Source organism: Triturus cristatus, chromosome 5_1, assembly GCF_964204655.1.
Source record: "Triturus cristatus chromosome 5_1, aTriCri1.1, whole genome shotgun sequence".
Classification (NCBI taxonomy): Eukaryota; Metazoa; Chordata; class Amphibia; order Caudata; family Salamandridae; genus Triturus; species Triturus cristatus.
In genome coordinates, this window is record NC_140587.1 from 769,704,539 (window position 1) to 769,730,473 (window position 25,935).

Consider the following 25,935-nt stretch of genomic DNA (forward strand, 5'->3'; position numbering starts at 1 on the left):
TCTACCCAAGGACCCAAGAGATGTAGAGGCTGGTTTAGTCCGTCCCGCGGCTTGGTCACTGCCTAAAAGTGACAGCGGAGCACGCCGTTGGATGACTCTCTCGACTGTATGCGCACTCGGGTGCTCCTTGCTAGCACGCGGGCCCGCCAATACAGCACAAACGTGGCTTCCTGGAAAGAACCTAACTACCGCATACTGTACTCATCATCACCCCACTATAAAAACGATCACAGAGGACAGTGAAGGAACGAGAAAGCGCAATAACAGACGAGGCCTTGTGAGGAGGTGGAATCCTCATGCGCAGCTGCTGCATAGATCAAATCTTTCTCTATACGGACCATAAACAAGGGACTTGCAGGGCCACTGATGTGGAGGAATAGCGCCACCAATCTAAAACACTTCACAGAGACATTGTTCCGTGGGACATCTGAGTCTTCTGTTCTGTCTCCCCGACCAAGCCACATACTGAGAGCACTATTGACTAAGGGACATGCCACTCTCTAAGACAGGGAAAGATGCAACAGGAAATCTGAAAGACAACCCTGTCATATCCCTGTGGAACAAAACTGGTCCTCCGGCTACCGTGTCCATGGCATCCACATCAGAAGGATCGGCTGATCCTCTCACCCAAGCTTTTATGACTAACTTTCTATACAAGATCAAATCAGAAATTGGTTCTCTCAAGACTAAATTTAAATCATGTATTAAGGAACTCAAAAAAGACATAACAAAAATTGGGGAAAGAGTGGACGATCTTGAATAAACAATGGACACTCACACAGAGGATCAGGAACACCTTTGGCAACGACTAGCTCTCCTTGAGGAACAACACATCAAACTTCAAATAAAGCAGGAGGATTTGGAGAATAGAAGTAGGCGCAATAACCTCCACCTTAGAGGCATACCTAAAGGGGCACAGGGCACAGACATTATGACATTTGTAGCAGAACTCCTCCATGAGATCAGAGGAGATGAGGACGCCTACCCACCAACGCTAGATAGGGCACATCGAGTTGCTGCGCCCCCGGACGCTCTGAACTAGTCCCCGGTATATTAACCAGAGTCCATTTCTTCACAGGGAAAGAGGCAATATTTAAAAGCAGCATGGAACAAGACCGAATTGACATGCAAGGGATTTACCTTTCAGCTTTTTCAAGACATTGCACCAACTACACTCTGGCGTCGTAGAGGCTTTAAACCAGTCACTGACAAGCTTCGCGAACTGGGCATCCAATACCAATGTGGCCATTCCTTTGCTCTAATCTTCACATGGGAGACTAAATGCCGGGCATTACGCTCCCTTCAGGAGGCCAAACAATTGTTACAACTCTCAGTTCCCTCTAGAGCAGCCAGCCCCTTACCCTTGCCACCACTGGATAGAGAACCTGCATGGCCGCAGTGGACCAGAGCACTCAGACAGCGACGAGGGCCTGGAAACAGTGGGCAGTCCTCCTCCCAAGCCAAACAAGATATTATTCAACACCTCCGCTCCATGGACGGCGTGAAATCGCCCATTCCTTCGCAAGCGCCATCAGAATGATAGAACTGTTGTGCTGGAATACATGCCAGTATGTTATTCCTGGTGCAGCCCTTTGAGATGGCATTGAGACACTCTACGCAGAATCAATCTGCCCTTTCGCCTTGGCTGAAGCTTGGTGGTGGGGCCGGTGGGCCCTGCTTGGCGAAGTGTTTGTTCCACGAGATTCGTTCACCCTGACACTATTCCTAAGAGAGTGACATCTCTGGACTGGACTGTGCCATAGCACCTTGTCCATTCTTGGACTGGAATGGGTTCTTTTGGCCCTGTTGGTCCTCAATAGTTTTCGAAATCTTTACTTTCTTTGTTCTTTCTTTCTCTTATTCCTTTTCCCCTGCTGGGGGGAGGGAGGGTTGTTACGCTGCGACTGTGCTGGCTCTCCGGCCTTGGCTACTAGGGCGCCAGACTGCCTCAAGTTATTATCTGTTGGGAGCTGGTACACCATCCATCACCATCATCCCTAACGGGTGGCTGCCCATGGCTGTGCATGGGGCCAGGGATCCTCCCCTCACAACTCCACACTTCAAAGTAGATAGATACACTAGACACTTGCGATGACCACTGTTCCCTACTTTCCCTTAATGTAAAGGGCCTTAATGCCCCCCACAAACGCCGTCAGATTTGGCACTACCTGTTGCAACAGGACCCGGACATTCTCTTTTTACAGGAGACACACCTCTTGAGGGAAGACACCCACCGCATGGCCCACTCTAAGTACCCACTCCAATGCTGGGCATCCGCGCCTACAAAAACAGCTGGAGTGGCAATACTCTGTAGAGCAAGAATCACTCAAGGTGCTACGTGAGCGGTGAAGAGCAGGGAGGGTATATACCTTAAACTTGTAGTGCAAGTTGGGGCGCAAACACATACTCTTTTTAACATTTATGCACCTAATCAAGTGCAAAACCTCTTCATCAGGGACCTTTTAAAAGAGCAGATATTGCAAAATGAACATCAGTTTGTCTAAGGGGGTGGCCTCAACTTAACATGGGATGTGGTGTTAGATCGGAGTACCAATACCTTTCAGGGGACTGGGGCCATGTCAGCCTCTTTGAAAAGAGCATTCAGTGACCTGGGGCTAATAGATGCCTGGCGCTATCATTCACCCGATACACGAGACTACTCATACAATTCGCATGTACACCGCTCTTACTCTCGCATAGACTATCTGTTTATCTCACATTCCCTAGTGCGAGATGTACTCTAGTCATCCATGTCCAATAATTCAATTTCGGATCACGCACATCTAGAACTGTTGATGCAAAATCACACGCACTCTTCATGACACATACCCCGCTGGCACCTCCCCACCAAATATTTTATGCGACCCGGTAGATGTAAAGGAAATTAGAGAAACAATCACAACATACTTTGCATCTAATGACCTCCCAGAAACTCCATTCCCAGTTGTATGGGATGCTTTTAGAGGGACCATCAGGGATCTAATAACATCCATAGCGATAGCACTCAATCGAGAAGCCCGTCTGGTTGAGTACAAATAGTCTAAGGACATTAAGATACTGGAGAAACAAGACCCAGAGATGGCCAAAGCCATTACCAAACTATGCTTGGCCATGCTCTGGGGCCAGCTAAGGGCACACAGAACTAATAAGGAAGAGTGAGCATTAATGGCACTGAAGCAGAAGTACTATGATGGGGAGATGTAGTGGGAACAAAACTAGCGTGCCGATTACGGAGGGAGAGCAGCGAAGGCACACATTGCAAAACTTAAAATGACGGATGACAAGTGGGCCACAACTGAAAAAGCCAAAATAGCAGCCTTTCATGATTACTACACTACTCTCTATGCACAGGAGAACCCTCACCCGCACCAGATTCAGGCAGCGCTGGTTGACTGCAAGTGGACTCCAATAGATGGGCAACATGCACAGCTCCTCGAGGAGCCACTCACACTAGACGAACTTAGATTTGCATTGAAAGATCTGCCTCTAGGAAAAACCCTGGGCTCGGTTGGCCTACCGGTCTATTTTTACCGCATCTTCCTCCCACAAATACAAGACTACTTGCTTCGCCTTTTCAACTCATTCACAGATGCTACCGGTCCATCAGCCTCCATGGCCTTGGCCGAAATAGCACTCCTTCCCAAACCAGGTATAGATCACACACTGTGCTCTTCATATTGTCCCGTTGCACTTCTCAATACGGATTTAAATATATACACTAAAGTCCTAGCCAAACATCTGGAGCCACATATGCAGGGGCTCATCGAGCCAAACCGAGCTGGCTTAATCCAGCACCGCCACAGAGCTGATAATGTGCGACAGATAGCGCACCTGGTAGAAAAGGCACACCACTTGAACATCCCTGCCTGTCTGCTGTCACTTGACACAGAACAGGCATTTGACCGAGTGGACTGGGAATTCATGAGGGCCGTTTTGCAGAAAATAGGGTTGGGACCTACGATGATCTCTGGGATAATGGCATCATACACCTTCCCTCAAACTCAGGTTAGGGTTAACAGTCAACTCATGAAGATCTGAGAGCATGGAAGTCCTTGCCAATATCGTGGTTAGGATGTCCGAACGCAGTTAAGATGTCAGTGTTGCCGAAAATATTATATTTATTACAAATACTACCCACATCAATACCACAAAGCCACAATAAGAATTTACAACGGGAACTCACCACCTTTGCATGGGGAGGGAGAAGACCACGCTTCTCCTATAAATTGCTTATGCTACTACATGATAGGGGAGGGTTGGTGTGTCCCAATCTATTGGAATACTACTGGGCATCACACTTACATTATATCTCAGAATGGGTGGTGCGAGAAAGTGAGAAAACCTGGTTCCAAAGGGACAGAGCTGTGTCATGCAGACCCTTGTGGGAACTTGCATGGCTTCCAAGAAGGGCCCGACCGCGTAGCACATATATAGCCATACCCACAAAAACGGTATTGGAAATTTGGGATAAACTTGCCCTACCCAAAGGCCTCACCTCCTTCCCTTCTCCTAATACTCCTATTGCACGTAACCCAAACTTCCCACCAGCAATGCAGCCCCACTCCTTCCTAGCATGGGCGGAGGGTGAATGCCGGACAATTCCGGACCTCTTTGAAGGAGAATCCTTCAAGACTTTTGAGCAATGTAAACGGGAATTCCACCACCCGGAAGATGCTAGATTGCAATATCTTCAACTCAGACACTGGCTGCAGACACCATCCACTACCCAGGGGGCAACTTGACCCTTCACCCCATTTGAGACACTACTCCGCTCACATGACGGATCTAGAGGATTGATATCCCGCACATACCAAGTACTCCAACACTCATCTCAGATCACACCCTATACTTATCGGTCGCACTGGCAATCAACTAGTACAGATGAGATCAACCCTAAGCAATGGGAACAACTTTGGCGGGACATCCCGAAGATCTTTAAAAGCATGCCTCAGAGGGAGACTGCCAATAAAGTCATAACACAATGGTACCATTCCCCCCAAAGGCTCCACAAAATATTTTCTAACACCTCGACCACTTGCTGGCGATGCAAGAATGCAGTTGGGGATTTCCTCCACATTTGGTGGCATTGTCCGTTGTTGACCACATATTGGAAGGAGATCCTTAGCCATATTAAAAAGGTGATTGGCTACCCTATACCTGAGACTCGAACAGTAATTATTCTAGGTCTTAAACCTATGACTCTCCTTGCTATGACACAAGCGGATTGGCGCATAATATCACATATGCTTGGTGCAGCCAAACAAATAATAGCGGTGAACTGGAAGAAGGCAGACACTTCCCCGGTCGCCCTATGGTTCACCTGTTTGTGGCATACCATGGCAATGAAACTTCTCACAGCACGGATTACCCTCCGTAAGAATACGTTCACAAGTACATGGCAGCCATTGGTAGAATATTTCTCTACATTAGAATACACCTGCTTCCAGCCACTTAAACTCCGGGCCTTGCACCTCTTTGAAGATAACCTCCTCCCTTTCTGTGTGGAGGAACTCTGGGGTTCAAGCAGATGACACACACAGCCGGCTTGGTATATAGCTCCCAACACCCCTACCAAGCCAATCTCCCATCTCTTTCCCCTTCCTCTCCCCTACTTTAGGGGCTTTCTTTCCTTTCAGAACAATGCATTGTTTCAATATTCATTCGATTAGCTTAGCCACATGGTTAAAAGTTTCAGACTACATACAGTGTACTTACTATTTTTCGATAGTGTGGAATGTGGTATTGTAAAGTGGACAAATGTATATTTTGGATATCAATGCTGTGACGGATAGGTCTTTTGATCTGTCTTCTCTCTTTTTCTTTTTCTTTATGTTTAGCACTTTTTTTATAATATAATTTCATTAAAAAGATTTAAAAGAAAAAAAACATATTCAGACAGAGTGATCAGTCAAATTATACAACAGGAGCTCAGCTGAGAGTGTCAGTGTGAAAAAAGGTAATTGTACAGCAGCACTGCAGGGAAGTGACTTCTCCCTTAAGAAATAAATAATTGTAGGAACTAGAGAAGGGTTCGACCCACCCGGTCTGAAGTACTTGCTCTGATTGATGAGACAAAGGGTTTGGCAACATCTTTAATTTCTAAACTTCTACACGTTCACATTTAGCAGCCAGTAGCTCTTAATTGCGTCAGATTGCATGCAATACATTGGAAAATCACTGTTTTAGATTTGCATGTTAGAAGGTTAAGGAAGAAAAACACATCGGTAGTGGAAATACCACGTGATTTGGATTAGGACATTATTACTTCAAACCTTAGTGTTTATTTGTATTCACAAAATGGAGACGATGCAGTAATAAATAAAATTTCGCTATCAAATCCACAGTACAAGACAGTGCCCCTCAGAACGTGACTTGCGCAAAATCACACTTTTTTTAAACTTAAAAAAACAGAATTTGGCAAATGGCTAAAAATCCTTCTAAGAATATGGAAATTTTGAGTCGGCAGCAACACGATTTTGGGCACTATCTATCATATTTGATTTGAGTTTATCTTGGAGTGCTAATTGATAAATGCATCCTTCTATTTACGTTTTAATCTCACTGGAATTTATCTATTCAGATAAAGTATTTTTTTAAATTGCTGCACTATGATTTACTGTGTCTTTATTTTCTCTTTAAGTAAGTCGGTGACAAACGTGTAATTTTCATCGAAGAGGGCATGCTATTTAAGTAAAGAGAGAGGATGATTTAAATTTTACACTTTGTGTCAACAGACCTTATATAACATTTTAGATGGATTCTGTTGTTTTCATATTATAAATAGTGATTCATGTAAACAAGAAAGTGATTTTGACTTCACTACAGATGCATAATTTCGTAAATATAGAATGTTAACTAGCTATTAGGTTATTTGGAAGATAGCAATAGTTTGTCGTGCTCTTACCTCTACCAGCTGGACACGCCCTTGATGCACTCGGTCTGGCAATGGGTTGATCACATCCACATAAACTATAGTCATTTGCTGACCCTGTTACAGGGGAAATCAGTGCATTAGATACAACTTAGTCATGTGATTTAGGTCAGTTCACAAATGAATAACAGGACATAATATTTCAAATCAGCACACTGTAAGGAACTGTTGGACTCTTGACACAGAGCACAGCCCCGCAGTGGCTGGAGACAGCCATTCTCCTCTGACGGCACACGGCAGCAGCAGAAAATGCCTGCAGTTCACTAAGGCTACTGCCTCAGAATGGAATCTTCAATAGTTCAAGCAAGCTCCTGCGATGCAGGCCAGTGGACTGAGGACCTAAAACGAGGTGCCTATGTTTCCTGCATTCTGGTGGGAGGAAAAAGTGGTGTGACCAGGTCAACACCACCACAGGCAACTGCTCCACTGGACGTTTGGAGCTTTATATCATAAGATATGTCCCCTAATACTGGTGGCAGACTATTGTGACAGCGTGTAATGGGTCCCTCACTTTCTTTATCAGTACATCAAGTACATCAATACAAAGTATATTGAAGAGAACAGCAAAAGTCAAGAATATGACACCAACAAATAATAAGAACTTGTACTGCTTCAATTACTTAAGTTTTAATTGAATTTATTTCTACGTCGTGGACCAGGCCAATGGGATCTGAAAGGTGTATGAAATGAATAATTAAGAGAGGTACATCAATATCTTTTCTTCTAGTTGAGATTACCACACTTTGTCTGTGGCTATTTTCTTACCATTGCTAGTGGCACTTATGTACTTGACTGAGACAGAATTATTACAGAAGAGCCCAAGAAAAAAGGAACTCATGTATGTATCTGGGGAGAAGGCCCTGGTCTATGCTGTTTGGCCGTATAAGGGTAAAGGGACACGAAGCTATACAAAGATATCTGGTGGAGCTGCCTTTCCAGCAACATGTTCTGTAGTCTTCAAAAACCTAATCAGAAATTTCAAAGGAAAGCTTCAACATTCATAAAAAAGAATGCATCACAGGTGGGATGCAGAAGAAAATGCGTGTATTGTTTTAGAGAAGGCACAGTTACCAATCTATATATTTGTATGTGTGTGTGTGTGTGTGTGTGTGGACCATCTCAGCAATTTGGTCTTCCGAGGTCGATCGATACATTAAATTGACTACAGACACCATCTATTATTTACAGAGCTGAAAAATGTAAAAACTGCAGTTTTAAGTGCACTATAGAAACAAGTTTGCACTACCACAGTACTGCACTCATATTCTGTTAATAAGGGTGTCATATTTTGACATTACCTTTATTTGTCCAACAGTTTGTTGCACCAAAATCCTGTGACTCCAAGAAACATGAAAGAAGGATATATTTCGGAAGGGAGAACTGGACCAACAGATCCCATAATGCCATCTGAGGATGTCTTTTTCATTTGAGAAGATGTGTCAGAACTAGAGTGGGAACTTTAAAATCAAGTCATACTGTTAAAACGCCCTTCTAGCTTTTGAAAGAAGTGCGTGATATCTCTTGATAGTGACAGTGATATTGCATCACCATTAGGGGCATATTTGCTAACTAACATTTTGTGCAATGCGGAGCAGCAAGGAAAGTTGCTGCTCTGCATTGCATGAACGAGAGAGAGCAGAACTGTGCCATGTTTACAAAAATATAGTGCAGTTATGCCTTCTCCTAGCGCTGACACACTTGTGGCTACCAAGAGCTAGCACAGGCATCCTTGCAACACGAAGCCCCGGTGCCTGCGTTGTGGCGTTGTGTTGAGAATAGTTTTTGTACAGAAAGTTATACCTTCCTGCTCAAAAACTATTCTTATTTTTGCTCTTTGAATGTGTGCTGCAGAATGCATGAAAAGAGGAAGTAAAGAGGAGAAATAAAGATATTTCTCAGCTTAACACAAGCCACCGATAGACAGACCATTTTGGCACAAACTCATGTTTACTGACTTTATTAAATATGGGATTGCATCAAAATACATTGGTGGATGTACGGGAACGCTTGTGCAACACCCATATAACTCCTCCCTTACACAAGGTAATGCAAGGCAGCTTTATGCACTGCCTTGCGTTACTTATGTTTTTTACAAAGCCACGCAAATTGGGCTTTGTATGGGTTTGTGAATCCCAAAATAGATGTTGTATTGGGGCTGTGCCAAATAAGTGACACAACAAAATGCAAAATCTTAATAAATCTGGACCATGGTGCTGCCATAAAGGGGTGGTTAGAGGGGTAAATGGTCATGGGGAACCGGAAGAACTTCCATTCGGAAACTAACCAAGGCTTGTAAGATCTAAAATATTGTTCAACAATACTCTTCAGAAATAATCCTTTTTGTATCCTACATATGTAAAGTTGAAAATTAGCTTTATTACCTATTTAATACAGTTAAAAAATGTTAGGAAAAGAATACATTCTAAAACCTGGAACTTTGCTTATGTGCTAGTGCTGGGGTATCCTGTCTACACGGTATCCTGTCTACACAAATTAACCATCACAACGAATGTTGTGTCAAGCAACAAGTTTCACATATCATTTAGTTTTTTTTAATAAATACTGAGCTAAAAGGCTGCAGCTTCCAACCGGCTATTGTGGATTTTCAGAAAGTAATAGCTAGTAGAATTTGCTAAATAAGATGAACTCGGAATTTTGCTCCTCAGCATGAGCCGGAGTGGGATTTGTGTCCTCTGACTAAGCCCGAGTCCCAACTAACAATTACATTGCCGTTGAATTCTGGTCGCTGTTCATTGTAGGATCTGTCTGACATACTATAGGGAAGAGAAAAAGAGACTCTGAAGTGCCCGGATGACAGAAATTCGGCAGTCCTTCTTTGTGATCAGCTATGGAATTTCCACGCCAATGTCAATGTGTAGCTAAGAGCACAGAACTAGCCCATCACAGAGGTCCTTGAGCATGTTCTGAGACTACCTCTGACATACAACATGCTTCGAAGGCTCTTCATGAGGGAGCTGGTACCAGTATGCCTGAAGAGTTTCTGTTAAAGGTAAGCCTTCTGTAGTCTTTATGGTGCAAATCATGCCAGCGCAAAACACCTGCGAGCCAGCAGCTGGTAGCTCTTAAACCCGGTCCTCTCATCTGTGCAGTCTATTTGGTTGTACTATGAGAAGGCTCCCTGGGAGTTTGAATAAAGTTGTAAACACCTGGCCATTCAGAGGCTTTGTATGCCTCTCTAGTCCAGAGCAATAGTCACTGCAGGAACCGGCAGAAGGACACGTGGACAGACAAGAAATGCCCAATCCAGCACCAGTGTCCCACAGTAATGTTACGCTCTAGCTTCAAACTGAATTGACCTGCACTCCATGCTTTTATGACGTTCCTTTGCACCTCACATTTTTTTATTCAATTTATACATTTAGCAGTCATCGGTCATTTTAGATTATCGTTTTTCCTGCAAATGTTAATTTATAGGCCCACATGCTCTTTTCAATCATCTGTAAATGGCTGGCCTCACCGTCTTCTTTCAGGTCGATTGAAGCCTTCCTGTATTGTGTTGCATGATAATTTACCAACCTAACTGATAGGCTACTTAAGGCCTAGTTAGATTTTCCAAACTTGCCCTTCACGGTTGAAGGCTCATTTGCCAACATGTCTGATAGAATTCTTTAACTAGTCTAGATTTTCTCCACTAGGTCAGCCTTCTTTGCTCCGTCAATAGGCTTAGTAGTCCCTCCTTAGTACCTCCTTGTCTCTCTTTGTAACCTCCCATGAGGACTGGCCGTCTTACTGTGGTGTTACACAGTATGTTTTATTTACATTCTGTGGGCATTATTTTCTTAAATGGCTTTCTCCTATCGCTCTCATGACATGCTTTCCTGCATCTGCAACTGCTTGTTTACAATTTACTACTGACAGACGCTCCCTCCTTCTCCTCTGCTCCCTCCTACTCCCTCCTGCTACTTTAATGTATGCTGTCTGCTGCTAGTTTTACATTGACACCCCCTCCCAGCTTTAATTAGCACCAACATCCCTCCCTCCTGTTGCTTTTTAGGTCTCGCCTAGCGTTTCAGCGCATGCGCTGAAACGCTTTGCGAGGCATGCTGTATTAAGGTATTTTTTAGAAGTGGTGTGGAAGCCCCGCCCATATTTTTCATTGGCTGGCATCATCATCAATGGTAAACGCTGGCTTCCGATTGATAATGAGGCTACTTAGTCCCTCCTTGTTACCGTCCTGTCTTCTTTTGGGACCACCCATCCGGACTGGATATTTTACTTGCGGCGTTACACTGTCTCATTCATTTAGTCAGTAAGCACTATGTTTTTTTCATTCTGCTTTGGCGCACACCCAGATTTATGGTTTATTTTCTCAGCCATGCCTCTCCACGGGGTCAGCAGATTCCATGCTGCTAAGCGGCGTGCCTCACTCCCGTTTTATTTTTCTAAATAGGTCACCTAGCAAGATTAACCCTTACTGTTAACCCACAATGGGGCCGTAAATAACACGATACATGCGCTCATATTTCTATTATCTTAAATGCATAACTGTCCGTGCCTGGGGGTTGAATGCGACTGCAAGTGCTCAAGGACAGCTATACAGCTGTTAAGGGGCGGGGTGGGTCCAGTCTATGACAGTGGGCAAGCCCAATTGTCGGGATTATTTAGTGTCTGGAAGAGCAGATTTTCAGATTACGTATAACTTGCCTTGAGCGAGTGAGACATGCACCATGCAACAGAACAACATCACATGCTGCATGCCCTAAACACAGTAAGCAGAGCCTTCCCCGACTTCCGCGTCACCTCTTCGAACGTGCCGCAACCAATAGACGCCATGTGCCGAGACCGAGGACGTTTGATATTGGCTAGTAGTTGTTTAGTGGGCGGGGCGATGTGTTCCGTGCCGCTCTGTGTGCAGCTGGACGCTGCTGCCGGCTGTGGGTGTTTTGTGCCTGTTCAGAGCCTCTGTCCCCCAGCGAGGTCTACATGCCTTCCCTGTGAGCCAAGGCAATGTGGCGTGGACGCCCCGGGCTCCTAGTGCTGTGTTCCGGCCTGCGGGGCGGCGTCTGACGGGAGACTTCGTGGCCATGACTGCGGCTGTGAGTGGGGATCCTCGCCGATGGAGGCTGGGGCAGCTCGAGCGCCGGGCGGCCTGGAGAGCAGCACTGGAAAAGAGCCAAGAGAGGAGGCAGGCTGGTGCCCACCTACCTCTCTGCAGGAGCCGCCACCTCCACTTACAGAGGAGCCACAGCAGTACCCTCTGGAAGACTTGGACACGCTGGGCACAGTGGTTAAGTCAGGATCGTAGCCCCACAGCTGCAGAAATGCCACATCCTTAAACAGTGCACTTTTTATCTATAGTCCACCCCCCGAAATCCCCGTATTCAAACTCTGTACTCACAGCCTCCTTTCACAGCATCACCAAGGATTGGGTGCTGCCTGCAGCTGTATTCTGACATGGCTCATACCTCCCCTTGAGAAGCCACTTTGCTTATTTCACTTTGCCTGAAACAAATACAAGTTTTGTCCACTAATTATGGCTACATGCCTTTTTACAATTTCCTTGTGCATTGCGAGTGTGACTTTAAGAGTGTTGAAAACTGATATTGGGCACTGGGGTAGCACCCGCTGTTGCACGCATTAAATGCACCCATTGCAACGAGCTAGGCCAGGGCTATTTATTCTAAAGCTAAGAACCCAATGTCCCCCGCCTCCTGGTTAGGTGGGACCCCTCAGCCCAAAAGAACAAGTAGCAGGTACTGCAGATGAAGCCGAACGAAATGCCCATTGGGCCCAAAATGTCCGAGTGGGTGTGATGGAGGCTGGCTGTCACCCCCAGGATCGAGATCCCCGTGGACCAAGTGTGATATTTGCCATGTGGCGATAGAAGCTTGTTAGGTGTGGCCGGCATTGGAGGCAGGTGGAAGCTTCGATGTATATGTTCGTTAGCCTGCTTGTGCCAGCTCTAGGTTATCCACCCGCACCACCGATAATGACGGCAATGCACACTGGGTGTTAATGAGTCCGCTGTACTGTTCCCTACCGCCCCCTTGGTGAAAACAGTCTCCAAGACGGGGACCGCATATAACTTTAACCCAGAAAACTAAGTTATCTGCATGAAAGGTGTGCGGGAGCACACAGGGAGGCTCAGAGAGGTAACAAAGAGGGCTCAGATGGTCCTTTAGTGGTGGGTACGCCAGTCTGGAAGTAGTCGTCGGCTGCAGCTGATTTTGGTGTAGTCGGGGTTCGTGTGCCGGTGGTTGCAGTTAGTGAGGAATGGGACTTGTTTATCATTAGGCTTTGGCCACACAAGGAACATTTTTAAAATGGGAGGATGAGAAATATTGGAAACGGTGAATAATGGAGAAAAATAGGTATGAAAAACTGCAAAAAATAGGTATGAGAAAACTGCTAAAAAGATCAAGAGACGGAACTAAAGGGTGGTGAAGAAATAGGCATGACGTGAAATCAGAACTATACTGCCTAGTGTTCTGCAGAGTTGGCGTTGGGCACCTAGGAAAAACTTTGGGGGCCTGAACTTTTTATTTTAATACTAAGTGACTGCAGCTATAAACAAGATATCCTGATTGTCAGACGCGAGAAGAGGAGATAGTCTCTCAGAGGTCTTGATGACATTCGTGGTGGAGCCCCAAAAGTTGGCTAGGGGTGCAGGCTATAGACGAGGCATCTATTGTGGCAGAAAGGTGACGTTCCGAAACAACCTCTCACATGTGGGGCCCTAAGAGGAGTCAGGATGCAAGAGGCCGCTAGGTATATGCTGCACGGGGAGTGGGCTTGTTTTGGAAAGCTTACTTATAGAGGGTTCAAGCATACTAAGGTGACTTCATGGTATTCCTGCTTTGCATCAGTGATTTATAGGGTAATGCCAGGGCTTTAAGTGGGCCGGGTCCTGTCAGTACTCATCACCGGCCGTTCTAAAAAGCAGGTAATGAGACGGGTCCCTATTGGGCTCTCCATTTTTGCCCTCACCCTCAGAGTGAAAAAAAATCTTAACTCTGCAGCAGTCCCACCCATCACTGCCTTTGAAAAGCCTCGTTATAGTTCTTTCACAGTCTCATCATTTCAGAACGGAAGGATTTTCAGTATTATATAGAACAAAGCCATAGCTGTTGCTTAATGTCTTATGCAATTAACACCCATTGACAAAGCCAATAGTTCTGGCATGTTGTAGGTGTAATGTTACTTGTCGAATTATATACCTGGATGCAATGACAGAATCGGCAAAATACCAGCCAGGCGGCACACTTTGCTGAGCACAGATTTTTTACTTATGTATTTTTAAGCCACTCCCTTAATTAGACCAGCACACCCCTTTGAGAGACCCCTCCCCCCAGTTTTTTCATCCCACTTAAAGCTTGGGCAATGCTCTTTCTCACGACAGGATTTTGACTGAGTTATTCCGAGTTTGCACCATCCTTCTACACTGTGTGAATGCTTTTATTATTGATGCAGGAACGTGCTGAATTTTATCTTGGACAGCTAGCGGGCATTATATTTAGCAGCTACGGTGCATTATATTTAGAATGGCGTGTCCGTTACAAAACACAAATGATGGTAGTTCAAAACGAGCAGACATTATACATTTTAAACAAGCATTGCACAGCCAATAGATCTTGATTATGAGAGAGCTTTTGGCTTTGTCAATGTGTTTTAGCCATGTTGTACAGCAGCGCAGCAGCTGTGCAGCATGGTTGAAAGTTCGTTTTTTTTCTGGGTGGAGGGGTGGGCAAGCAACACAATGCTTAAGTGTTCAGGGAAAATAACACGGCAGGGCTGTGGGGGACGGAGCAAGCAACACAAAGTGGGAAGGGTTTGGGCCAACATAGAGAGCCAGAAAGAGGAGGGAGGGGAGAACAACACCAGGGACAGCGGGAGGAGGGAGGAACACGACGGCCAGTCGGAGGAGGACTGGATGGAGAAAGCAACAACATGGACAGTGGGAGGAGTGTGGGAAGGGGTAATAACACTAAGGACAGCGGGAGGGGACAAGCAACATGCACTCCTATGGAGTGCTTTCACAATAAGAACAAGCATTTGCAATGCAAAAGGTCTTGCATTTAACGAGTTTGAGCTATTGACATTGTAAATGACAATGCTTTTTATTCATGTTTTAAAAGCCAAAACATAAATAAAAGGCATTGTCATTTGCAATACTAATAGATTAAACTTTTGAAAATGCGAGACCTATTGCATTGCAAATGCTTTTTTAAATTGCCCTGCAGAAACATGAGTTGTAAACGGAGGATTTAGTAATGCATGAGGACAGAGAAAGATTAAACTTGGAAATAACACTTTTTTGGGGCAAACCCACATTCAATGTAGTTTTTCCCACAGTCACCTTTTCTTTCTCAAAAACAAGAGTTTTGCAGCCATTCAGATGTTTAAAAACAACTTCTACAAAGATGAAGTGTGGCACTTTTCAAAGAACCAGATTATTTATGAAGTGCCCTCTCTCCTCCTATGTTCCCAGAGATAGTTTAGCAATGCACTAAAGACACATTGTGTCTAAAACGCACTGTCTCTGCGGACATAAGAGGAGGGAGGACACTTTATAAATAATCTTGTTATACTTATTATATGTGCAGTAACAGCCCCTTGCATCTTTCATTTACTGTCACTTAATGCAGTTTTCTGGCTTTAATGTAAAGGGAGTGATTTCTTTAGCACATATTTCAGTTGCTAGAACACAAAGCTTTAGAAAATGCAAATGCTCTGTGAAAGCCAGTCTTTTTTATGGGTGCTCCAGCCAGGAAGGAGACAGCCCTGATAAGATAAGGATCAGCAATCAAAGGCTATGTCTGTTTTGAAGAAACATGTGCTGCTTTTCTGTTACTATAATATGATACAGCATGGAATTTTTGTTGAAATGATCCATTTCCTTTTCTTTTTTAACATACCTTTATGTCATAATCCCAACACTACCAGCCTATCATAAAAAAATATTTGTGATGTCTTCCAAGGCTTTTTTCTTTAATATGGGATAGTGTGCTGCTTTTGTAAAACGTTTCCTTTATTAATTTCTTTATTTTCTAAAGTGTCTTCAAAATAATTCAAAATCCAAGGGAACTAAAGACCTGTAAACAGGGCATATTAGATATAACCAAAACATCTGGGATATTTGTTATAAGCAAACAACCATAACCCACAGGTTTTTTCAAAAGGACTCCTTTACTGGTCACTCAGAAACTATAAACAGGGCAGCTTTCTTTCTAGAAATTGTACGAATGTTAACATTGTTTTTCTGAAGCTTTTGTATGATGTTTTCAGTTTTTAAAGCGAAGGCTTTTTTATATGTACTCAGTCAGCATTTTTATGTGGCAGTAAGCATTTAGCGCCACATAAATCAAAACAATGGCTCCCAATTCCACAACACACAATTCAAAGCCACACAATTCCACACCACACAACATAATTACAATCCATATAATACCACTCAACACCCCATAATTCAACTCCACCTAATTGCATGCTACTCAATACCACATAAATTCACTCCACATAAATCCACTCTATGACACATAACAATATACATAAATACACTCCACACCATTCCACATAATTCCATTCAACATATTTTCCCTGAACACCACACTGTTCCATGCAACCCTATTGAACTCCACACAATCCATTCCACACTATATAATTCAACACCAAACAACATTATTCCACTCAACAGCACAATTCCACTCCACATCACATCTATTAAATTTAGAACACAGAATTCAACATCATACCAGAACATTCAACAGCACACCACATAATTACACTCCACTACAAAACAATCCACAACACAAAATGCCATTCCACACAATTCCAATACAGTCAAAAACACCAAATTACTATTCCCATAATACAACTGCACACCATGCCACATAATTCCATTACACAAATCCTATCCGCACCACACAATTCAATGACACACAATTACACAACTAACTAATCCAATACAAGCCACATAATTCCACTACACACCACATACACACGCCATAAAACATAGGTAAAAGACATTGCCATTTACAATGCCAATAGCTCTAACTCAAACTAGTGCGAGACCGATTGCTTTTTTTGTTAAAAGAATATTCCAGCAGTAGCATAAGTAAGGATTCAGTACCTTATATGGCTAATAGAGGTCCATTTACAACTCCGCAAAGAAACCCAGTAACAGCCTGTGGTACTGCACCCTTTTCTTGCTTCGTGGATTTGCTTTTATTACTTATACTACTGCTGGGATCTTTTTTAACAAAATAAAATATAACAAAAATCATTTGCAACACGAATAGCTGAAACTTTCATTGAGGCGAGACCTATTGCATTGCAAATGCTTGTTAATATATACAATAAGGGCTGAGGTGTGAGGACCAAACCTCAGTAATGCTTTTATGGGAAAGATTAAGTAATCGGTGGTACTAAGTATGTATTATTGGCTATGCCCTTATCCCAGTCACATTCAATAGTACTCACTTTTTAGTTGAAGCTTAATTCCAAGTGAGTTAAAACTGACTCCCTTGGTACTAAGGCCCAACTAATTTTTTTAATTTTTAGACTATGTGGTGTGACGGATTGCAGAAAACCAAAAGGGACTTGATGTGCTAATATATCATGTGTGCGCCGTCTGTCATGCACCTAGAAATGTCCACATGAACTGGCTGATTTATTATCAAAAAGTGTAGATTAAAGGTATTCTGCTTGTCACCTCGCATAACTGTTGATTTTCATTTTTGTCACAGAGGTGATTTACTTCCATAATTCTAAGAATGAACACGGTAAGATTTATAAAACTGTAGAATACATTCTTTAATTATTAGACATGAGATTTATCACGTTTTCTCGCCCAAAAGTCAATTCAATTGCCACCCGGTTCAGAATCCCGAAGTTCTGCTTTCATGACATTCCAAACAAATCTGAGAACAGCAGTATCACAGCCTGGAAAAATAGCATTGTTGTTTGGGGCATAAAATGTGCTGAGCTCATACACCTGCGGCACCCCTGTCTAAGAGGACACCTCTTTACCACCGGATAAGGATTACTCACTTCCTCCACACGTAAACGTTGACACATTCGGTGGAGTTTCCATGAACATTGGTGCTGAACTGGTCCTGCTGAGACTAGAATGTTATCCTGTGATTAAAAAAATTGTATTTGACTGATTTAAGGGGCATACGAATGATTGAAATGTTATATTCGAAAGTGCTAGGGAATTGTTTGTGCTATAATATCGGTAACCATGGCAACGTCTTCTAATTTGATATACGTCCGTCAGCGTGACTTTTTCTATTCCTTTCATAAAGTGTAATACAATAATGTTTTTGAAAAAATGTGATCATGATGTAGCAATAATGTACATGAGATAGTTAATATTTGTTGTCAGTCTCCAACAATTGGAAAAAATATTTCCTCCCATTAAATGTTTCATATAAAAAAAGTAATGTTGCCAATCCTAACAGGAGAGCAAGAGGAGACTTGCAGAAATATTCTGAGCAGAAATTGGGCTGTTTTATTAAGCACATTCCTGAAACACTGTCAAGAAGAGTATGCAATGTGGCTCTTGCGCTGAAATGCTGGCTGCTAGCTGCACAATGGGGCCGAAATAACAAAGTACATTTTTTCTTCTTTTTCTGTGTTACTGTGCTAACAACATATTTCTGAACTAGCAAAAACAAAAAGACGAGGAGTCTTGTTGCCTGCCCATGACTGCTCCAGCACGGAGCTCTCTGAACAAACATGACGTGAGGCATTTTATTGACATGCATGATAAAAGAGCGCCCGACACCAGCTGGGCGGGGTGCAGATAGAGGCTTGTCAACTGTAAAAATATGCCTATGGCTAATTATACATATAGGGTCCAATACTTTCTCGCTCAAAGTGCCTAACTCCCATTAATTGGGTGTGGAAGAATGTGCCGGCGGCCATATTGTGCACAGGCGGCTGTGTTCTAAGATAATGCGCTATGATTTTCCACCCATTTGCTCGTGAGTGTACCTCAGAGGCCAGCACGTGACCACAGTCGCACCCCTGAGGCAGGGCCGCGTGATCACAGTTTCACCACCTGAGACTGCACCCGTGCCTGGAGGTGGCAATGTAGATGATGCCAATGAACCTGAGGAGAATGTAAACTCTAGTCACAGACAGACTGTACATCAGCATGCGTCTTCTCGGGCACAATGAGATGTCAGAGGTTTATAAGAGCCCAGCACTGAGGACCTGGCCACAGCTGACGAGGAATGTCAGAGGCCAGAAGAGGTAATAGATGTAACTTGGCAAGTCCACAGATATTACGGGGGGGGGGGGGGGAACTGTGCAATAAAGGAAATAAAGTGCAATTAATAAAAGCCATGCAACAATGAAAGGCTCAGTGTGGCTCAACAAAGGAGTGAAGGTGCATATTAAGGCTCAGGGTAGGGTACCACGTGCCCTCCACTATTATTAATCATTGGCCCCAGGGGATGGGGTCCCAGCGGCCCATTTAAGTTTTGGGAGGGGGCCACATGCTCCTTTCCCTAAAACAGTTGCTATTTGCCCCACGCAATGGGGTCTCTGGGGCGTTTTACGGCTCTTCGAGAAGCCAAGTGCCCACTCCCTAACCTTTAGTTAATTTATGGCCCCTGGGGATGGGGTCCCCGGGGTTCATATGGGCTTAGAGAGAATACCATGTGCCCCCCATTCTTAATATAAATTTGTTTGGCCCCGGGGCGTGGGGTCCACAGGCCTATTAAAGCTCAGGGAGGGGTGCCATGTGTACTTCTTCATTATTATTCTTTAGCTCCAGGGCATGGGGTCCTGCAGCTCATTTCGGCTCAGGGTGGGGGGCCATGTGCCCCAACCCTAATATAAATATGTTTGACCCAGCACAATGGGGTCCCCAGGGCCTCTTAAGGCTAGGGGAGGGGATCCCTATAATTAAACTTTGGCCATGGGGATGGGTCCTAGAGGCCCATTTGGAGTTGGGGAGGGGTGCCATGCACCCCCTCCTCTAAAAGAAGTGATTTTGGCCCTTGGGCATGGGGTCCCCGGGCCCTACTCGGGCTCGTGGTGGGTCTAAAAGTGTCTTGGGGAGTGGGGGGCTGCGTGACCCCCTCCCCCTGCAGGGTAGTGGCTGCCTATGAGGACTTGGCTGCATGCAATGTGGGCAAAGGCCATGTACAGCGAGGGGATGCCTTTACATATGGTAATATAATAATAATGTACCTTAAAAAAAACTAGAGAACTAGAAATTCACTGAAAAGAACAATGGTTAAAGTGACACTATTGTAATTATATCTTAATTTATATTTTTTTAAAAACCTTAGAAATTCGCTGAAAAAAACAAAGGTTAAATTTACATTTTAGTTAGGTGTGATGATAAGATCTAATTATTTTTTTTTAAACCTAGAAATTTACTGAAGAAAACAAAAATTAAAGTGACATAATTCTGTGAAAATTTCAGTGCAAAAATAACTTTTTGAACTTTTAAAAAAACACATAACTTTACAGTTATAGTTAGCAGCGCTAACAATAATCTGCTCTCTGCCATGCACTGCTTATGACCTCACATAAGACATCACTCATGACATGTTCTATGACACCATTTATGATATCATTGATGACAGCTCAAATGACATCATTGATGACATCATCCAATGAGTGTAAGTTTGTTTTATACTTTGATTGTGGCAGGTAAGTATCATCCTAGTTCTCTACCTAATTTTGTAAAACCTCTGCTGCAAATAGGTTTAAGTGTTCACAAAATGTTTAATGCTCATTTTTATGCTCATAAAGGGTCATAGATGTGTAGAGGTATTGAGCATGTTATGAATGATTGTGGACTAACACTGTGTGCAAGTGGCAGTTGATGACTTGCACACACATTTTGGGGATTTCAAAAAAGTTTTTAACAGTGGAATGATTGTATGTAGTAAATACTAAGTTTTGTAAGCACCCTTAAGTATTTATGGGAATCGTCTCAGCATGATAATTTCTGTATAGGGCAGGCATTGTGTGCACCATGTGTTTACCCATGTACATGTGCTTGAAGTGAAGTGGTATAAACCCCACAGGTATTTACCCATGTACATGTGCTTGAGGTGCAGTGGTATAAACCCCCCGAGGTGGAGAAGGCAGTTTTCTCCTTATCTTGTTCTCTCAAAGGGACCTGCCAATAACCCTTGCATAGGTCCAAGATACTTATGTAGTTGGCCTCCCCCAGTTTTTCCATCATTTCATCCACTCTTGGAAGGGGGAGGTATGGAATTTGAATATTTTATTGACTTCCTTGCAATCAATGCAAAAGGGGACGGAGCCATCCATTTTGGCACCAGGACTATCCGAGAATTCCATTGGCTAAAGGAAGGTTCGATGATACCCATCTGCAACTCTGTTTTACCTAATTCTCAATGATCTCTCTACAAGCTTCTGGGATTCTGTATGGTCTTGGGCATACTTTCTTCCCCGAAGGAGTATATATAAGATGGTCTATGACAGTAGTCCTGCCAGGGATAAGGGAGAACACCTCTTGAAAAGGATGTAGGTGAGTTCTGAGTTCTTGGTTAAGGATTTCAGGGAGGTCTGAATCAATACATTTATTATATAAGGGAGTATCCTCACTTGGGGCTTCGAACAGGACAGGTAGGGTCCCCTCCCATTTCTTCCGAAGGTTTATGTGATAGATCTGGGATAACTTTTTATCAAAGTTCAACTCAATACGATAAGTGACAGTAGTCACTTGTTCCTACACTCTATAGGGACCTTGCCATTGACCCAAAAGCTTGTGTTCCGATGAGGGCATCATTAAATGGCGCGGGTCCTCTACTGATAAGGATCAAGCCTTCACCTTTTTGTCATATTGGGATTTTTGGGCTAGTTGGGTGTTCTCCAAATTGGCCCTCACTATGTTTCTGATTTGAGCTAAGTGCATTTTAAGAGTAGTGACATACTCCAAAAGGGGCTTTGTTTTATCCCTTTCTTGTTCCCATTCTTCTTTGGCCCTGTCTTGCAAAGAACGGGGCTGACGATCAAAGAGTAACAAGAAGGTAGAAAACCCGGTGCTCCTTTGGGCTTTACATCTGATTGCAAAAAGAGCCAGGGGTAACATACCCTCCCACTCTTTTCTTCTAAGTCCAACAATGTTTTTAGGGTGCTCTTAAGGGTGGCATTGTACCTCTCCATGAGTCCGTCCATCTGTGGGTGGTATGTAGCGGTGCAAATTTGGTTGATGCCCAATTGCTGACTCACTTGCTTCATTAATCGAGGAACGAATGGGGTCCCCAGGTCCATTAAAACCTCTTTCGGGAATCCTACTCTGGAAAATATGTTTATCATAGCGTTTGCTATGTCGGTTGTGTTGGGCTGCCTCAGGATACCATGTGGCATAGTCCACAATGACAAGGACATAGTGGCAACCACTGCGTGAAGGAAGAAGGGGAGCGCTAATATCCATTCCTACTCTTGAAAATGGTTTCTCAATCACCTAAAGAGGGAGTAAGGGAACCCTTGAAGGCTGATAGCAACTATTCTTTTGGCACACGGGACATTCCCTGCAATACCTCTTCACCTGCTTATAGATGCCGGGACAATAGAACCTTACTAGGATGTTTTTTTATTTTGTTTGTGCTTGTGCTAAAGTGACCACCCAGTAAAAGGCTATGGGCCAGGAATAATACTTTATCCCTTAAGGGACCAGGTATAATTAGCTGTTTGGATAGGGTTTTCCCTACCTTGCTATATAATAACTCCTCCTTTAGAAAGAATTGTGGACCTTGGGCTCTTCCTCTGTAGAAGCTGTGTTCCATGCTTCTCTGATCAGAGGGTCCTCACATTGGGCAGCCTGGAAATTGCGATCAGAGCTCCATATAATTACCCACGGGTAAAACAAGTTGCGGTAATTTATTTTCTTCTCTTCTTTGTTTCTTGTTTTTCCGTTCTTTCGGAGCAGGCCATTCACAATCCTCGACCTGGAAGAAAGATGCATTTCCCCACCATGAGTCACCTTCCTTTCAGGTTTCTTGGACTAGGGTTTCCAAGTCGGGATAGTCATTACCAATAATTAGTGGATGTGGTAGCTTAGGAATGAGTCCCACCAGTGGGGATATGACGGGGTCCTCTTGGTGTTGAAGGGGGGGTTACCGTCATGGGATACAACTTCTTATCCCGTGGACACGTGGGATGCTTACCATTCCTGTTGAGCATTTCATTCCTCCTGGGATTAACTGAGGTCGCATAACACTCTGATGGCATCCTATATCAACCAGCGCTGAAACGGGCTCTACATTCACCTTCATCTGACAGTGATAGGGGGGTCAAGCACTGGTTCTAGAACAATATAGAGTTCTAACCAAACTGACATTCATAGACTCCTCCTTCTGGGGACAGTATCGAGCAATGTGTCTCAATTCCCCACAATGAAAACACAGAGGCCTGGATAGTGGGGTTCTAGGAGTCGGACCCGGTAGCAATGCTACTACCGCAGGCTTCCGGGTCAACGTTGGCCGGTGTGGTCTCACAGTACTGGGGCCAGTAACCCTCCAACCCATTCCTCCCATCCTTTTTTAACTTGAGTGCTCAAGGACAGGCACTTGTAATTTTGACAGCCCTATCCAGAGTCATTTGTGTATGCAGGCGTACCCATTTCTGGACAGGAGGATGTAAGGAGGAAAGGTATTGTTCTAGATCAACCTCCTTGAGAATCATCCTCTTTGGTGGGGGTAATTGGTTTAAGCCACTGGTCAGTCATATCCTTGACTCTGTAGTACCGGGCCCTGGGAGTCTCCTGTGACCCCTCCTTAACTTGTCGTAACCTCACCCTGTACGTCTCCTCATCAGCTCCTTGACTCTTAGAGGACTCAAATACTGACCCCACCTGTCTCGGGCCAGGTGGCTACTTGGGCCATACATTTGAAATATTGAAAAAAGTCTGAGATCATGCCTTTTGATTTCATCCTTTTTGCAGTTTTTTGTTCCCAGGTCCTTAACTCAATCAAAGCCAGCAGACATCTGCTACTCTTCAATTTGTCAGACTACATTACAATGCAAACAATCCAGAGACCTGCAACCCAGACTGCAACTCCCCCCAGTGTGACTATTATACAGGGGTCATTCATGTGAAGACTACAGACTGTAATGGCAAGTAAATACAGCAATTAGACTGTGTCAAAGACTGGCACAAAATTACTCGACTGGAATTTAGAAATGTAGGTGAACATAAAGAAATATTATGAATTTTCCTTAATTACCATTTATCTTAATGGACTTACACTACCTGATGGTGGTATGAAGTTTATATGTTTGCACTTAACATGTCCAATTCAAAAAAGTATTTTTGGGTGCAAATGAATATTTACAGATGAAAATTCCATAATTTATACCTTCCAGGAATTCACAAAAGGATTCCTGGTAGGCTTAACTGCATTTACTAATTCAGGTCTCTCCACCATGAGTGTGAAGAAATCCACAGTAGTAAATCCCATGCAAAAGGTGGCCATTACAAGGTGTTGATAGCCTTGTACGTTTGTTAAGGTACAAAAATATGTACGCTGGAAACAATTGTAACTTCAGGCAAGGGCTGGGGCAACTCCTCTTTCAAGATTGGAAGAGGAACGGATCACCCTCAAATTTGTTGAGGTAGTAAGGCAAGGGCTTTCTCCATGGGGAAACATGTTTTGCCCGTGGAAAAAAAAGAAAAAAAAAGTGCCCATGGGTTGGACCTTTTGGCTAATGCCCCGCACCTACACCCTCCATCACCAGCCACGTCAACACCATATTTTAGGGAAACCATCACTAGACTAACTAAACATATATTCAATCTTGATGAATATGTGGCTGGGATACGATGTCTGGGTCATTACACTGTGGAGTTATCCGCAGTCACTCAAAGGAATGTATCGGTGTTGAAAGTATGCTGTCCTTTTTTACTGTGACTTGCAAAAAAAGTTACTGTTTTTGTTGACGACATGTTCCGTTTGCTGCAAGCAATATGCAAAATAAAGAAAATAAAAATATTACAAAAAAAAATAATACCATCTAAATACAATTTTAAAGAAAAGCTATGCACATGCGTTTATCTATGTATGCATTTATATATTTTGAATTGCTTTTACTTGCAATATAGTTACTGCAAATATTGTTTCCCTTTCCACCTTCAATGTGGAATTATTTTGCTTAATTCCAGTCTGATTTACATTTTGTTTACAATGGGTCTACTCATAATGCGCTATTTATGTTTGTATACCACAGACAAAGCATAGGGATAGGTTGCTGTCTTTCATTGTAATACAGTTTCAAATACATACTCGCTGAGGATATGTGGCAGCTCAATATGGACACTTTGGAGATTCTTATCGCAGTCACTGACCAATGCTTATGGCAACCTTCTTTCTGGTCTACCTGCCTTGGTCTTATTCTTTACCTTCTAAAACGGTCAAAAGTCTAAGGTTAAAATTTAACTCCACCATGCGACTTGACTGGCAGGTGTCTGCTGTGGTATCTTCATGCACCGTACACCTTCATCAACTTCATCCAATTCTTCGCTATCTACACCAGGAGAGCAGAAGCATGGCTATCTCAGAATGTATTGGCTTGAGAGTATGCTATTGCGACAGGCTCTATCTCAACATAAAATCATTCCTTCTACATCGCTTACAATTCATTCAAAATCAAATGGCTATATTAGCTGTTGGAGCACCTAAGTTGAGGTCCACCACTTCAAATTGAAAGGCTTTACAGTGGATCCCAATCCAACAACGCATTATCTTCAAAGCCAACGTTTTAGCCCATCGTTCTCTATATGGGCCAGGTTTAATCTCATACTGGATAAAGAGATTTCTTCCCAAGAGAACCCTTCGGTCATCTAATTGCTTAATTCTTCAAATATTCAGGTACCTCAAACCTTATCCGCTCCTTCTCTTTTTGTGCTCCAACCTCCTGGAACAACCTACCTAAAGAGCATCAGCTTTGTACTAATCACCTGATTTTTAGAAAAAGGCTTAAAACTCTGCTCTTTGTTAAAGCCTGCAGTCAGCTCTGCCTTGTTGTTGCTTTCCATTCAACTCTAGGAG

The 25,935-nt window shown here is 43.5% G+C and overlaps 1 protein-coding gene across 1 annotated transcript in view; it reads right to left on the reverse strand.

Moving 5' to 3' along the window:
* The window catches only part of LAMA3 (laminin subunit alpha 3), an 881,606-nt gene that overhangs the window by 162,050 nt on the left and 693,621 nt on the right, over nucleotides 1–25,935 (reverse strand). The window contains exon 43 of the mRNA XM_085605753.1: nucleotides 6,905–6,988. Coding sequence (XP_085461879.1) covers nucleotides 6,905–6,988 — 84 coding nt within the window. The remainder of the gene's footprint in view (nucleotides 1–6,904; nucleotides 6,989–25,935) is intronic.